Consider the following 18,260-nt stretch of genomic DNA (forward strand, 5'->3'; position numbering starts at 1 on the left):
CTCTGGGACTCCCTGGCATTTAAGCATATTCTCCTCTCAGATATTGAGGTTCATTTTCTTCCAGCCCACTAGGTTGTTCATTGTACATAGGCCCAGGGGTAGTGATTGAGGTTCCTGTTTCCTAGTCTATATAAGAAACTAGGTTCCACTATAACTGGACAAAGGATTTATCAGATTTAAAGTTAAAATTTCTTCCCCATCTCTCAGGGTCATTAGCTCTTGTAAATATTTCCAGCTTTTAAAATGTAAAATGACTTCAGAATTATGGTGTTCTCTTAAACTGGTTTCATTTTCTAGGGTCTTATCCTAATCTCTAGTCTATGTTGTAAAAAAAAAAAGAGGCTTAAAGGAGAACTAAACTCTAAAAATTAATGTGGCTAAAAATGGCATATTTTATATAGTGAACTTATTGCACGAGGCTAAAGTTTGAGCTTGTCAATAGCAGCAATGATCCAGGACTTCAAACTTGTCACAGGGGGTCACCATCTTGGAAAGTGTCTGTGACACTCACATGCTCAGTGGGCTCTGATTGGCTGTTGAGAAGCTAAGCTTAGGGGCCGTCACTAATTATCCAGCAGAAAATGAGCTTCCCTGGCTGTAATATAAGCTGATGCTACAGGTTTGCTGATTATTAAATTCTGATGCTAATTGCACTGGTTTCTGTGCTGCAATGTAGTAATTATCTGTATTAATTACTAATCAGCCTTATATTGTGACATTTCTATTCTATGTGTACTGTATATTGTGAGTGGCTCCCTAAGCTCAGTAAGTGACAGCAGCACAGAGCATGTGCAGTGAATCAGTAGAAAAGAAGATGGGGAGCTACTGGGGCATCTTTGGAGACACAGATCTTTACTGCTAAAGGGCTGTGGTTGCCTTGGGCTGGTACAGAAGCACAAAACATAATGTGCAACATTTCTAGCTACTTCTTTAGTTAAGTCTCCTTTAATATGCATGTGTTGGCATGTTTGACGAATAAACATCGCCATTTGAATTATAGTCACTTGATAATCAAGCATTTTATTATTGTTGTGGGATGTTGTGGGATGAAGTCCTATTGTGTTTTTTGTTTAATATTTTTGTTGTTTGTATCTTTACACAAAGCTACACATGCACAACAACCATAAAGACACTCACCAAATGGTACAGCCAGTGTCTTCTCCAAACTGCTGTGATCCACATGGCAGGAGTAAGTGGCACCCTCCTCTGGTGTTACCTCCACACTGACTCTGATCTGATAGGTGCCATCAGGGTTTGGCAGAATCTCTGCTGATTCCTCTGAGTAAATCTCATCTCTCACATTCTAGTCTCTTTGAATTTCCTCATGTGTGAACCATACATCATTATTTGTATTACTATAATTGGGACAATTAAAGGGCTTGTAAAGTCTAAAATAGAATAAGGCTAGAAATGCTGTATTTTGTATACTAAACATAAACATGAACTTACTGCACCACAAGCCTAATCAAACAAATGATTTATGCTTTCAAAGTTGGCTACAGGGTGTCACCATCTTGTAACTTTGTTAAACATCTTTACAAGACTAAGACTGTGCACATGCTCAGTGTGGTCTGGGCTGCTTAGGGATCATCATAAACAGAGGTGCTTGAGTATTGCATGGCTGGTAAGTAAGGCGGGGGCTCCCCCTGCTGTTCATAAGTATGATTGTTTCCCTGCAGAGCAGTTAGGGACCATCTGAAAATTCCTATCCACAGCAGTAAATGAAGGGAGAATTTCTCTGCATACAGTCAGGTTTCTTATAAAAACGGTACACATTTCTTAATTAAAGTATATTGGAGAGAAAGTAAAAATGGGATTTTGTTTTTTTGCCTTTACATGCCCTTTAAGAAGGACACCTTTATTAACTGGTTCCTCATTTGTGTAGACAGATGAAAAATATAAGTTCAGAATCTGCGCTTTTATTTTGTTTTCACCAACCAGCTGACCCCCCTCTGATAGTAAGGGTCCCACCCTTTCCTGCTTTCATAATTTTGAATTATTTTTACTGCTTGCTGCAATATCCCTTTCTATATCAATTTTAGCTTGCCTTATAGCTTTTTTGCATGATTTTTTGGCCTCCTTGTACCTTATAAATGATTCGGCTGTCCCAGCTAACTTGAAAGCCTTAAAAGCAGGTATTTTTCTTACCCACCTCAACACCAACGCTTCTATTGAACCAAAAACGTTGAAACAACGTTCCTTACTTTACGTCTTGTATCGAGTATATTTTTTTATATGTTATTTGTATGTTCAGTGTATGCACCTATTCTTTGTGCACTGCTGCGGAAAATGTTGACACTTTATAAATAAGTGATGATAATAAAAATAATAAAAGTGTTAATAATGAGTCAAGATACTCTGGGTCTTCAAAGAGAGTTGTCAAGCTAAAGCTGCCTAGTGGTGTAAAACTGTATGTAGCTCAACATTAATATTGTGTGTTCTGGGCACAATTTTATATTTATTTCCTCAATAGAGTTTCAGGGCAGCTTTCCCTGGTCACCATTCCTGATATGCACTGGCCACAAGCTAGTGAGAAAGATCTTCTGTAGAACGTGTGTAGTATTGTTTTATCTGTTATGCTGCTAGGATGGTAAAATATAGACTTAATAGTGAGGTTAGCATGGCTCACAGTGCTGAGGTCCTGCATTTGATTCCAACCAGAGGACTCTTTGAAGTTTCTCTGGGTTTCCTCCCCAAAAACATATTACCGGGTTAATTCGCTCCTGATGAAAGCGACCTTTATGAAAAGCTATATGACAAAATGCAACACTAACACTATCATTTTTATTTCTACAGTTGTGCAAGATTCATGTTGTTTCTCCTGTTTTGGCCGCTTTCCGATCCTAAAAGGAAAAATAGTTTATTCAGCATAAAAGAAATTCCCCTAAACAAAGCAAACAATCTCAATGTCAAACGATAAACCCACAGAAGCAAATAATTACATTTTATAAGGACATCACAACCTTAAAGGAGAAGGAAAGGCTAAAAGTAAGTAAGCTTTATCATAAAGCTCTATTAAATACACCAGTAAACCCTCGAAGTAATGCTGCTCTGAGTTCTCTGTCAAAAGAAACACCACATTTCTTTCCTTCTATTGTGTACTCATGGGCTTCTGTATCAGACTTCCTGTTTTCAGCATAAACCTCCAGGGCAGGGCTTGAGCATGCTCAGTTTGCTCCTCTCCCTCTTCCCCTCCCATTACCCCTTCCCTCCTCCACTCCTTGCTGTAATCTTGGCCCAGAGCTATGAGTGAACAGGGAGAGACTTAGGCAGGAAGTGATGTCACACAAAGCTAATATGGCGGCTAAGCATAACATACAGAGAGAGATTCTAAAGCTGTTTACTCTGGTATGTTAAAGCATTCTACAGAATAAATATAGTATTATAGCTTGTACTAGTGTGGCTAATTTATTGGCAATATACTGCTTCAGTAGCTTTCCTTCTCATTTTTCCTACTACTAATTATTTATTTTATTTTTGGTTACATTAAAGGTTTCCCTGCTAGTTATTTATATAATATATAAATATATAATATATAAATATATGTTCTATGCATTTATTACATTGCTTCAACTAAGTCTTATTCTCTCTTTAATTCTTATTGTTATCACCATACGGCAAATCCTATGACTTTGGAGGAGCCTGAATGGTAGAGGAGTCTACTTTTTGGTTCTACCTCTTCTGGTCCTACGCTGGCCTTCTCCATCTCTCTCTGCCCACTACTCAAACTAATGAGTGACAGAGTGAGGGGAGGGAGGACAAGGAAGGAGCACATGCTTTTGGGTTTGTGAGCCAGACCATCTGAAGAACTTTTTGTTGGGGCCCCGGCTCTGCTTAATTACACCACTGACAATCACAGACAATGGGTTCCTCATCAAGCACAAAAAGGCCAATAATGTTAATGCTATAAAGTAAAAAACCTGTTTCCAAAACTACACAACTTTATATAGTGTTTTTAAAATAGAATTAAACACTCTGGGGATTGCTGGAGCAATAGTGCACCCTTAGTGCTCATTTAAAATACATCTGGGGTCTAGCTGCACTTTGCACCTCACACTGGATAAAAACATTCAGTGCAAAGTACACAATCCTGTCCAGTTTCATGTTCTCATGTCATGCACTGAGTTACCAATGAAATAAGCTTGAGGGATAACCATAATGATAATTCTATAACACTGTAGGATACATCAGAGTAGATGAGGTTGAAAAAATAAGACATAAGTCCAACCATTTGGTGTAAATTTAATCTCATCAATTGTAAAATTTGGGCTGTCATTCCAAAAAAAAAATCTAACAGGCAGGCCATAAGAATACTAGTTAAAAAAAAAAGTAATTATTACATCTACATGTCCAAAAACAGCCTAACACGTTTTATGCCTCGAGGCATAAAATGGATTAGGCTCATTTTATTCATCTTGGAGACATGATTCTCTGACCTATATCAATTTATAGTTGCTATTGTTTTCTCTTTCTTTCTTCCAGTTCATTATGCAGCACTATGAAATATGCAGGCGCTTTACATAAATACGATTATTATTATTAATAATACTAATAATAATTATACAATAATACCATTTTTAATATTATTACTATTAATAATATTAGTAAGCTGACTATTTAAGAATGCAAGGTTTAAAAGGTAAATTGTAATTCAAATTTTTGAGTTGGTTTAAAACTACCAACTCTAATTCGAATCTAAGATTGATCATCCCCCTACCATGGAAGTAACTCAAATTCAATAGGTCGCCGCCTAAAACCTGCCGAGTTCATGTAGAAGTCAATGGCAGAGGTCTACTGACCTACTTAAAGAAGTTAATAGCCTTCCTGACATTTGAGGTTTTTTTGGGTCGGTAACATTCGACTGCATTTTTGACGTTCGATCTTAAATAAGAAACATTCAAATTTCATGGTGATTCGAGGTAAAAAAAAACTCTATCACTTGACCTTTGATAAATATGCCCCTTGGAAATCCAGACTACCTCACACCTGTTTGTGCACCCTTTGCCAAATGCTGTTCAAGATAGAACAGATCCCAGGGAATGCCTGATATATCCATTGTTGGTACAGGCATGGGATCCATTATACAAAATGCTCCAAGTTACAGGAAGGCCATCTCCCATAGACTCCATTTTAATAATTTAACATTTTGAAAAATATATTTCCTTTTTCTTTGTAATAATAATAACATAATAATAATAATAATAAAACAGTAGCTTGTACTTGATCCCAACTAAGATATAATTAATCCTTATTGGAAGCAGAACCAGCCTATTGGGTTTATTTAATGTTTACATGATTTTTTAGTATCAATGGCCGAACGCGATTTAACTTAAGTTGAGTTTTTGGCTAAAATGAACTGGAATTACTTGAATCGATTGAGTTTTTGAGGGGAACCCTCCTGAAAAACCTTGAACATCATGAAGGCTATTAACATCTTCAAATTGTTCAAGGGATGTCTGCCATTGACTTCTACATGACCATGACAAGTTGTAGATGGTGTATTTTCAGATTTTGAGCTATGTGAGCTATTTTCAGGCTTGGGTACAATAAATCTAAAGAAAATAGATTTTTTTTTAGATCAAAATAGTTTAGTTTTTTTAACCCGAAAGTTCTATTTTTGACTCAAAAATAACTCAGGAAACTCACATTTTTCATGGAAAACACAACTCAAACATTAATAAATCTGCCCCCTAAATCATTGAGATCCAAATTACAGAAAGACTTTATCCAGCAAACCTTGGTCCCGAGCATTCTGGATAACAGGTCCCATTCCTGTACAAACTCACACAGCTACTCAACAATGTATTAAACAGATGAAGGTGGCTTTGGTACCTTTTGTCACTCTATTTCCCTATGTACAGTATGTGTATTTCCAAAACCTGCCTATAATGTTAGAGTAAGGGCTACAAGGAACATTTTAACTGAACATTTGAAAATCCTACAGAAAAACAAGAGAATAGGACAATACATACCTTTACTCTTTCTCCGTTTATATATGAATATTCCCTGGGCAAAAAGGGCAAGGACAAGAAGAGCAGTCCCACCGATCAGGAGGTACAACATGCTTCTATTACTGGATTCTGTTTATTAGGTGGAAAGAAGATTATTTTAAAGGGTAAACTCAACTTAATGAAAAAAAAATCAGCCCCTAAATGTGTAGAGCTGTTGGTTACAGGTTGTGCTAATCCTGTGAGAATTCTAATGGATCAGATTATTTACGGTTCTTCAACAGAATTAATAAAGTCATGCTGGCTACTTTAGAACTTCAGGAGAGGTGGAATACTGAAAGTACTGTAGGGGATGTTTCCTTCAGCCTAGGGCATCAGTGATGATGATGGTTTCATGCATTCGAACAATAAATTACATATAAATATATTTGTGTTGGCAAATGTAATTTCTGGATATAGTAAGAATTGTTGGCCACAAAATAAATGTTTTGAGCACAAAATTGATTTGGTGAACACAAAGATCATTTGGAAATGATAAAATACTTTTTGACAAGTAGAAAACGTTGCCAATGATATTACACTCAACTTTCTGCCTCAACACTCTACATTGTTTTAATTGGGATCAACAATTTAAAAAAAACTCACCAAATGCTACAACCAGGGGATTCTCCAAACTGCTGTGATCCACATGGCAGGAGTAAGTGGCGCCCTCCTCTGGTGTTACCTCCACACTGACTCTGATCTGATAGGTGCCATCAGGGTTTGGCAGGATCTCTGCTGATTCCTCTGAGTAAATCTCATCTCTCCCATTCTTTATCCACTTCACTTCCACATCTCGGGGGTAGAACCCATACACCCAGCAGTGCAGTTTGATACCACTCTCTGACTCTGAGCTGGAAACCTTCACTTTAGGGGGAACTGACAGGAGGGGAGAGAAGGGAGGGAGAGAGAAGTGAAATGCTTTTTGCAAGAAACCCATATTCAACCAATAGAGAAAAAAATTGTTTGAGAAAGGTTTCTAATATTTTTCCTAAGCAGAAGAACATCAGAGCAGGCTTTTTCATTCTCCTGACAAATTCCTTGACTACTTGGTGGTCAGACTGGTGGGAAACTGACCAGCAGGTGGCGCTGTTGTAACAAAATTCATTTATATTAACAGTACATAAAGGGATACTGTCATAGGAAAGTTTTTTCAAAATGCATCAGTTAATATTGCTGTGCCAGTAGACTTCTGAACTGAAATCTGTTTTTCAAAAGAGCAAACTGATTTTTTATATGTGATGTTGAAATCTGGAAATGGATCTAGACATATTGTTAGTTTCCCAGGTGCCCACAGTCATTTGACTTGTGCTCTGATCAACTTTAGTCACTCTTTACTGCTGTACTGCAAGTTGAGGTGATATCATCCCCCACTTCCCCTTCAACCCCAGCGGTCTAACAACAGACCAATGGGAAGGTGACCTGATAGCAGCTCCCTGGTAGATATAAGTATAACACTCAGTAGTAACAATTCATGTTTGCAGTGTAAACAGTGTCATTTGGAAATAAAAACTACACTATAAAAATTATGTTTGTATTGAATTAATTGCAGTCTTTGATGTTCATTAAAACATATCATAGACAAGAAAACATTGTTATAGAATCTCACCTTTCCTCTTCATGTAGGCTGATAAATAATGGAGATATAACTTCATTTGTTGGATACATTCATTCTCCATGTAGATCTTATTATCAGTAGCATCATCAAAGCGCTTATTCCATTGGTCCATCATAACCAGAGCCTCTTGCGTTACAGACACATACACCACCTTCTCTTTATCCAGTGCTATAATCTCTTTGCCATTATATGCAATCTCCTCATATCCACCAGCCGTACCATCCTCATTCAGCTCACAGACAAACCTCCTCTGGTAGACAGGGAACCCTCCATTATCTGTAAAAACAAACATATATATATATATATATATATATATATATATATATATATATATATATATATATATATATATATATATATATATTTATATATATTTATATATAAACATAGTGCAATAGTGGAAATGTACGTTAATAAAGAGGTGCATTGTCAGTGTAACATGCACATTTCTACTATGCACTGGATCTTACTACATATATTATGCACTTATATGATAAGGAAGCCTATGGAGTGGTTAATAACAGCCCTATGCTGTAGGACACACACTGATGACATCAGCTGTTGTATTTCGGCACTAATTACACACTTTTAAATTTGCTTCACTGTGGAATTCACTCTCCTGAAGACGGCCCCAGTTAAGGAGCCGAAACCTTGAGAATAAAACTTCACCTTTATTTTTCAAAATGAGGTCCTTGGAGTGCGGCTTGTTTGTTCATTGCATACTAATGTGTTTACCAGCACCCAGGCAGCTGTGGATTGTTAATAGTGCACCAGCTAAGCATATTGAATATATATAAAGAGAGAGAGAGAGAGAGAGAGAGAGAGAGAGAGAGAGAGAGAGAGAGAGAATTTCACATAGAACCGCACTCCAACTTGTTTAGATGAATAAAGTCATATTTTATTGTGTTCAATCTGTGTGTCCAACATTTCGACCCACCTTATGGCCTTTATCATCGGTAAACGATGAGAAATGGCACAAGTGACCTTAGCTTGCGTGTGGGAGTGTTTAAGTGCAAAGGCTGCATTATGTATGGTACCCTAATTTTAGGAACACACTTTACGCACCCACACACGGGCAAGCACTACGAAGTCAAGCAACGCATGACCTGCCAGTCCTCACTGGTTTGCTTTATTGTGGTAAGACAGTGAGGCAATTGAAGGAAAGAATAGGCATGCACCGGGCAAGCATTAGGGCAGCGTTAGACCCAGAAAGGGTCAAGAATAGGAATAAAGATGACCGGAAGCAGGACATAGCCCCAACAACCGGTGGCTAAGCATTGGGCTGAGGCTAAGCATAGTGCCTCCTCCTTTAGATGCATGCCAATAGAGCAGATACAAATACATCCGAGGGGAGGAGATGTAGGAAAAACACTCTTGAAGAAGGAGGCTTTTTGGATTTATGAACTCAATTGTGTTCCACCAAAGGGAGTGAATGGACAGGTCAACATGGATTGTTTTTTTGACTTAAAGGGATACTGTCATGGGAAAAACATTTTTTTCAAAATGAATCAGTTAATAGTGCTGCTCCAGCAGAATTCTGCACTGAAATCCGTTTCTCAAAAGAGCAAACATATTTTTTTATATTCAATTTTGAAATCTGACATGGGGCTAGACATATTGTCAATTTCCCAGCTGCCCCAAGTCATGTGACTTGTGCTCTGATTAACCCCCATTTTACTCAATAGTAAAAACCCATGTCCCACTGAGACACATTCAGTTACATTGAGAAGGAAAAACAGCAGCCTGCCAGAAAGCATTTCTCTCCTAAAGTGCAGGCACAAGTCACATGACCAGGGGCAGCTGGGAAATTGACAAAATGTCTAGCCCCATGTCAGATTTCAAAATTGAATATAAAAAAATCTGTTTGCTCTTTTGAGAAATGGATTTCAGTGCAGAATTCTGCTGGAGCAGCACTATTAACTGATTCATTTTGAAAATATTTTTTTTCCCATGACAGTATCCCTTTAACTAAGCACTGTAACATGAGCTTATGAAACACAACGTTGACATCTAGTGGACAAAATGACTTTTACAAGTACACATAATTTTTAAATAATTTTTACACTATTCTTATCACGAAATTTTTTGTAATTGCCTTTTACACATGTTTTTACACACTTATTTATGGCATTTATGATATTTATGATGTACAGGAGATAAGTGTTTTGTGATGGCAACACTATCAGGATAAAAATATCTTTATGACACTAAGGTAAAGAAAGTCGTAATGGGTTAAATCACCTAATTAACAAAGTTTGGAAAACAAGCACTGAATTTGTAAGGCTATTTATGATTGGCCAAATGTTTTTTGTATCATCCTTGAGAAAGGTCCTAACAAGGACCGAAACGTTGGACATTGATGCAACAGAAATAAAATAATTTTTTTTTATATATACATGGGAGTGCTGGTTCTTTTGAACATTACGTTATATATATCCCAACTGTGCACCTCGGCTACATAAGCAACAGAGTGCCTTGGAGTGAGGATACTCACTGGACTGGGATATATATATATATATATATATATATATATATATATATATATATATATATATATATATTCATATATTCATATATTCATATATTCATACATATTATTTATATATTATTACATACCCAACTGCATCATATTTGCATTTCATTGTACTCACCATATGTCTTGTTTAAAAACCCCATTATAAATTCCATTTTGTCTCTTTCAGTAATCTCCAATTCTTGAGCAAATTTAGTCTGCGTCTCCAGGTGCTCAGTCAGGGCATCCTCTGGCATGGCAATAAGAGACTCATTAAGTGGAATCAAAGCCTGAACCCTGCGTGTGTCACTGTTGTACTTTCCACACTTGAAGTCATCTATATACCCATATACAGTATATATTGGCAGGCCCGGGGTAGGGGATAATATTTGTGTTATAAGAAATCGGAGAGTGTGGCCACCTGTAATACAACAAAACACAGATCTGTGTTATTAAGCTTTATAGTTGAAAAATTATAGGTAATTGGTGGTATATTTATGGAGAAGAAAAACTATTTATTATGGGCAATTGAAATGTTAGAAAGCAGACACAGCATTTTATACTTGGAAGCAATTTAGATGACCTATGAAATTGCGTAAGCCTCACAGAATGTACAGAAATATATTTATTAGCACATAAATAAAAGTCTAACGCATGTTGTACCTGAGAGGTCACTTGCTCATAGGCTAATGGATATATCGTTTACAATTTCCAATACCAATACTGACATCACCTCACAACCACCAATCAAATTGCTTCAAAATTTGAACAGTGTTGCAAAGGCACCCATAGGTGTATAGAGAACAATAACACCTTATACACGTTTCAAAGCCAGCAAACACCCAGTTATGTACACAATTTCATACTGGGCCACTGGGATACCAAGAAAACTCCCGATGGGACCAGGTGTCAGTGGGCCAGGCCCGGACTGGCAATCTGTGGGTTCTGGCAAATGCCAGAGGGGCTGCCATAAGATGCCATAGAATGTCACTATTTAGTGGGCTGGTGAGGAGCTGTTTGGGCCTCTGTGTATTGGAATGCCAGGGCCTATTTTGACTCCCAGTCCTGCAGTGGGCCCTCCTGCTTCTAAACATTTGGCCTATTTCATGCTCATTGCTTATTTCTATGAGAACAAAGAGACTAAATAGATGGAATAATCGATTATATTATATACAGAAAAGAGACTAGGAAAATAGAGGCTGAGTGAGGAGAGGAAGAATAATAGTACTGAGAGTGAGCCCCGGTCTAAGGTTTTTTGCTCCGACACTGCATGTCCAGTTTATCTATAGATTTCCCACAATCACTTCAATTAATCATGAAAAAACAAAATTATGAACGCACCAACTCCAGGATTCGGTTTGGAATTCGGCTTTTTTCAGCAGGATTCGGATTCGGCTGAATCCTTGTGGCCGGCCGAACTGAATCCTAATTTGAATATGCAAATTACGGGTGGGAAGGGAAATCACGTGAATTTTCATAAAAAAACAAAGTAACATTTTTTTTCAAATTTTTCCTTTCCTGACCCTAATTTGCATATGCAAATTAGGATTTGGCTGAATCGTTCATGAAGGATTTGGGGATTCGGCCAAATCCAAAATAGTGGATATGGTGCATCAATAAACTAAACACAGAAAAGTATTATCAGAAATGCAAATCTTTTGTTTAAAAACTGACTACGGCAATATTACATGAGTGAGGTGTCTTGTGTTCATGGAGACTTACAGAGCCGGTATATAAGGCTGGGAAAGTCTCCAAATCACTGATCTGGGATTTATTGTAAGATCATGAAGAGTAGCAGGTGACATCAAAGTCCCTGTTCAATGACATATGTTTCTGAAGAAAAAAGAACGAAAAACAGAAGATAGAAAAAAGATTTCATTCTAAGCAAAGAAGCTTGGGAATTAAAGAGGTGGTTCACCTTTAAGATAACTTGTAGTATGTTATAAAATGGCCATTGGCCTTCATTTTCTTTTTTATAGTTTTTTAATTATTTGCTTTCTTCTTCTGACTCATCAGTTTTCAAATGGGGGGTCACTGACCCCATCTAAAAACCAAATGCTCTGTAAGGCTACAAATGTATTATTATTGCTAATTTTTTATCTATTACTAATCTTTCTATTCAGGCCTCTCCTATTCATATTCCAGTCACTTATTCAAATCAATGTAAGGTTGCCAGGGGAATTTGGACCCTAGCAACCAGACTGCTGAAATTGCAAACTGAAGAGCTGCTGAATAAAAAGCTAAATAACTGAAAAACCACAGATAATAAAAAATAAAAACCAACTGCAAATCCTTCTTTTTTTTTTTAAATAAAAGGGCATGTTCGATAATCCTATACTTTGGGGGACATGATTTATTATCAGTATATTAGATTGGAATGTAATTTTCCCAGATTGTAAATCAGTATATTTTAATGCTTTACTAGGCAGTATCAGTTAACATTTTTTGCTCCCAATGCTTCTCCATATTAATGTATCATCCAAAATCAATAATGTCATCTTTAAATGGATTATTATTATAGATAAACTGTACTTCCCACAATCCTACAAAGAGGTGTTTGCATAGGAGGGATTTTTCTCCCATTGTAGTGCCTGTGGGTGTTGGGGCTGCATCACTGTGTATGGTCAGGGTGGGTCAATGGTGGGGCCTAGTTTGTCTCACATTTTGGAATTGAAGTTTTAGGAGGTATTTGGTATTGGACTGAGCATCATGAACACCTTAAAGGTCATTTAGAAATATAGTGAAAAGGCCAATATTTGGACACAAATCCTCATGTTTTCCCACAATGCTTTCCCATTATTCATCATGTTTTAATGCAATTGTGCTTGTGTTTTGACACAAATAGGCTGCAAGTTGTATCTGGTATTTTAGGATCAGGGCACACACTCAAATTCAGGGAGATTAGTCGCCCGGCGACAAATCTCCTCTTCTTCAGGGCGACTAATTTCCCGAACTGCCTCCCGCCAGCTAGAATGTAAATCGGTGGCAGGATGGCACTCGGAACGCTTCATTTTCCGAAGTCGCCGAAAGTTTCCTCGCGAGGCATTGACCTATTTTAAAGGTTTACTTATCCTTTAACACCATGCATATTTTGTTTTGCCTTTCTTCGTCTCAGCTCTCTGGAAGCTGATGTTCATTTTCCTTAACATATATTTGAATCAAAAAGTGTGAATAAAGCAGCTCCATCTTTATGAACGTCATGTAATTAACGACAGTCAGGAAAATGGTTTTACTTATAATTCGCAAAACTCTGGTTCTCCTGGGGGAGTAGAATAAATTGAAATTAGAAGTAGAACTATTATCTGGTGTTGAAAGAAAATCAGATTCACAAAATTCTTAACCAGTTTGTGAACACAACAGTTTTGTTGACTTTGGAGTTGCAATTTAATGGCAGTTTTAAGGGATTAAAGGAGTTGTTCACCTTTACATTAACTTTTAGGGGGTTATTTACTAAACTCTGAATGCAAAAATCACAAATTTTTCGAAAATGTATTAAACCCAGAGGATGGGAAAAGTCAGAATCAGAAAATAAGGCATCTCAGACCTGTCGAGGTTGCATATAAGTAAATGGCAGAAGTCCCAATGATTATTTGATGTGCGCTGGGTTTTTAGCAAAACCCGAAAGTTTTGGCTAAAATTTTTGGGTGAAAAATTCGAAAAAAAAAATTTGAAAATCGGATGAAAGATCCGAAAAAATCGTGAATTTTTCACAGAAACAAAATTTTCGGGAAAGTGCATTAATAAATAAGGCCAAAAAACCCATGCGAATTTGGACACAGTTTTTTTTTCAGAAAATATTGAGATAAATTCAGACTTTGATAAATAACCCCCTTAGTATGATGTAGAGAGTGATATTGTGAGACGATTTGCAATTGGGTTTCATTTTTATTATTTGTGGTTGTTGAGGTATTTAGCTTTTTATTCAGCAGTTTTCCAGATTGCAATTTCAGCAATTTGGCTTCTATAATATTGTTTTCTGTTTACTTCACTTTTTTTTTAATTCCCCCAGAGGTATTTCAACATGTCTGTGGGAAAAGTAATCAGCGGTGTCTTAAAGGAGAACTAAAGCCTAACTAAAGAAGTAGGTAGAAATGTTGTACATTATGTTTTGTGCTTCTGTATCAGCCCAAGGCAACCACAGCCCTTTAGCAGTAAAGATCTGTGTCTCCAAAGATGCCCCAGTAGCTCCCCATCTTCTTTTCTGCTGATTCACTGCACATGCTCTGTGCTGCTGTCACTTACTGAGTTTAGGGACCCACTCACAATATATAGTACACCTAGGGGCCCATTTACTTAGCTTGAGTGAAGGAATAAAAGGAAAAATACTTTGAATTTTGAATGGTCGAATATGGCTACTTCGACCATCGAATAGGCTACTTCGACCTTCGAATACAACTTCGACTTCGAATGAACGATTCGAACTAAAAATCGTTGACTATTCGACCATTCGATAGTCGAAGTACTGTCTCTATAAAAAATACCGCCTAGTTCGCCACCTAAAACCTACCGAGGCCAATGTTAGCCTATGGGGAAGGTCCCCATAGGCTTCCTTACAATTTTCTGATCGAAGGAAAATCGTTCGATCGTTGGATTAAAATCCTTCGAATCATTCGAACGATTATTCCTTCGATCATTCGATCGTAAGAATAGCGCTAAATCCTTCGACTTCGATATTCAAAGGATTTACATTCAGCAGTCGAATATCGAGGATTAATTAACCCTCGATATTCGACCCTATGTAAATCTGCCCCTTAGAATAGAAACGTCACAATATAAGGCTGATTAGTAATTAATACAGATAATTACTACATGGCAGCACAGAAACCAGTGCAATTAGCATCAGAATTTAATAATCAGCAAACCTGTAGCATCAGCTTATATTACAGCCAGGGAAGCTCATTTTCTGCTGGATAATTAGTGACGAGCCCTAAGCTTAGCTTCTCAACAGCCAATCAGAGCCCTCTGAATTGGAATAAACATTTATTTTAATTTTGAAGAAATTTAAAAAAATAACTTTGAAGCGACGGAAAACATTTTCTCACTGGGCAAAATTTTATTTTTTGGGCTTACATCCTATTTAAATAAAACCTGCCCTAGAATGCTGTTTGAATAATATAATATTTCAAGTTAATTGCAAGCAGAAGGGTTTAAAATCAAGGTTCCAACTCTTATTTCACAACAAAAGTATTACAAGCGATATAAATTACACAGGATATTGTTACTCACCGGCACAATGTACGGCACAGACACCCAGACTCAACAGCAGCAGCAGCAGCAGCAGCACAGTGTGACCCATTGTTACCTTATCTTTATACACAATGGAAAGACTCCAAGAATTACTCCAGCTCTGCTCAGGGACTAAATGCCAGTGCCAAACTTTCTCTGTAAAGTATCTGACCTGGATTGGGCAGGATTAAATGTTCTGTCCAATAAAAAAACAGATAGAGCTGTAGCCAGAGTTATTAGGCAGAACATGGATGTATTTGAACTCCAGAAGTTGATAATATTTAGAGAGGACCAAGAAAAGGAATTGAAACTTACTCAGAGGGATCCTATGAGCAATTTTGCAATTTCTGTTAATTTTTTTATTTTTAGTGATTTCTGAGTAACCCTCTGAATTCCAACTCTAAGTTTGGGTTAAAAAAATTGAATTTTTTTAGTTTTTTTTTTTTTTTTGAAAACTCAAATTTTTCGAGATTTATTATAGGGATGCACCGAATCCACTATTTTGGATTCGGCTAAACCCCCGAATCCTTCGTGAAAGATTCGGCCGATAAACCGAACCGAATCCGAACCCTAATTTACATATGCAAATTAGGGGTGGGAAGGGGAAAACATTTTTTACTTCCTCGTTTTCTGACAAAAAGTCACGCGATTTCCCTCCCTGCCCCTAATTTGCATATGCAAATTAGGGTTTGGATTCGGTTCGGCTGGGCAGAAAGATTCGGCCGAATCTGAAACCTGCTGAAAAAGGCCGAATCCTGGCCGAATCCCGAACTGGATTCGGTGCATCCCTAATTTATTATACTCTGGTCCTGGAAATAGCTTGAATCCCAAAAACTGGAGTGATTCAAGCGATTCAAGATTTTTTTTCGCCGAAAACTCGATTAATTCAAGTTTTCGAGATTCAGGATTTGAACAGAATCGGGTTTTTGCCATTCAAGTTTTTAAATAAGATACCCTTCGAATTGTGAGTTCATTGGAGTTCACTTGAACCTTTGATAAATAAATAAGATATTGTAGAAATCAGTTAGAACATTTTAAAACATCTTTTGAGAGTCAACTTTACACAGAAAAGAAGCAGTTCAAAATTGTTAAATAAAGAAGCACAAACTACAAACATTCTCAATGCAGTTTTATGTTAAACTCCCAATTTCGCATCTTTTATTATTGTATTCATCTCAATATTCATTCAATTTAGTTTTTAAAACACATTTTGCCATTTAAGTTTATTCTTGAATAAGATGCCATTCGAATTCCAAGTTCATTCGAGGTTTAAAAAACTCTAACACTCGACCTTTGATAAATGAAACTTGACCTACATGTAATAAACTGCTATTATATGCTAAAAACATATAATAAATGTAAATTGCAAGAAGTGCTCAGAAATGCACTTTAATTAAGATCCCATTTAAGGGATGCAAAGGCAGATATTGGTGCAAAAGCATGCATTTTCAAACCAAGGGGGTTATTTATCAAAATCAGATTTTTTTGCGGATTTTTTAAAATAAAAAAGTCTGACCAAAATAGAATCCATGTGAACTTATTTACAGTATTATTAAAAAAGCACAATTTAAACTATTGTCTGGGACAATCTCAATAAAATCGAGCAAAAACCCAAATCATAGGTTTTTTTCCTGAGTTTTTACCCAAATCAAACTATTTGGGGGGGGGGGCTTTTTCCCAAAAAGGCAGAATTTTTCAGATTTTGGTCCGAAAAGTCAGATTTTCGGGATAATTCAATTGCAGACCACAGAAACTTCCAAATAGGATAGGGACCTCTCTCATTGACATAAAGGGGCAGATGTATCAAGGGTCGAATTTCGAGGAGTTAAATCCCACGGACTGGGGAATAGAATCGAATAGGCAATTCGGGTGAATTTACGCGCTGGCGAATAGTCAAATGGACGAATATTCGCCCGGCGAAAAAAGGCGCACGATCGAATAATCGCCCGGCGAATAGGCGCACGATCGAATATTCGATCGAAGGATTTTCATTAAATTGAATGATCGATCGAATGCCTTTGTATTCGATCAAAAACTTTCCCATAGGCTTTTAAAGCAATTCGGTAGGTTTTAGAAGGCGAAGTAGGCAGTCGAAGTATTTTTAAAAGAGACAGTACTTTGACTATCGAATGGGCGAATAGTCGCAGCGTTTTTGCGCTTGATCTATTCGAATCATTCTACTCAGGCGAATTTACGCCAATTCAATAGGGACCTCTCTCATTGACATAAAGGGGCAGATGTATCAAGGGTCGGATTTCGAGGAGTTAAATCCCTCGGACTGGGGAATAGAATCGAATAGGCAATTCGGGCGAATTTACGTGCTGGCGAATAGTCGTTTTTGCGCTTGATCTATTCAAATTATTCTACTCAGGCGAATTTAAGCCAATTCGATAGTCGAGGAGCACAAAAAACTACTCGAAATTCGAGCTTTTTTTCCCTCTATTCATTCACCCGAGCTTGGTGAATGGGCCCCATACTGTACAACCTCGGGAGGTCTGAGATTTTTGGATTCTGACTTTTTGCAGAATCTGGCTTTAATAAATCCTGAAAGATTTGAGGTTTTTTTCCCCACTAAAAATTAGGATTTTATAGTTAAAAAAAACGTTTTTTTCCGCATATTTCCATTGGGACTTTAATAAATAACCCCTTAAAAGTCCCGACCTTTGTGAACTAGATGGATGTTATCGGTGCATTACAAAGACATAAGGGCATAAGGCAGAAGATTGTGGGCCAATTCACAAAAGGTCAGCAAGTGTTATTTATAGCATGCGCTAAAAATGGCATCACTTCCTGTATTCTTAGAATTGATTGATTCACTAAGGGGCCTATTTATGAAGCCTCAATTTTTTATGGTTGAGTTTTTAAAGGGGAAACCTCAAATTTTTATAGAAAATGTATTATAACCAGAAGCTGCTAA

General features: G+C 37.1%; 1 protein-coding gene across 1 annotated transcript; it reads right to left on the minus strand.

The window, feature by feature from the left end:
• Window positions 1–2,765: 2,765 nt before the first annotated feature.
• LOC121397198 (major histocompatibility complex class I-related gene protein-like) lies at window positions 2,766–15,608 on the minus strand. The gene is made up of 6 exons (XM_041573567.1): window positions 15,344–15,608; window positions 10,257–10,538; window positions 7,597–7,881; window positions 6,594–6,866; window positions 5,973–6,080; window positions 2,766–2,843 (listed from the first exon to the last, which is right to left on the minus strand). The coding sequence occupies exons 1-6, from the start codon at window positions 15,411–15,413 to the stop codon at window positions 2,791–2,793; spliced, it is 1,071 nt and encodes a 356-aa protein (XP_041429501.1). The 5' UTR covers window positions 15,414–15,608; the 3' UTR covers window positions 2,766–2,790.
• Window positions 15,609–18,260: the final 2,652 nt, after the last annotated feature.

The sequence above is a fragment of the Xenopus laevis genome, chromosome 8L (assembly GCF_017654675.1).
Source record: "Xenopus laevis strain J_2021 chromosome 8L, Xenopus_laevis_v10.1, whole genome shotgun sequence".
Classification (NCBI taxonomy): domain Eukaryota; kingdom Metazoa; phylum Chordata; class Amphibia; order Anura; family Pipidae; genus Xenopus; species Xenopus laevis.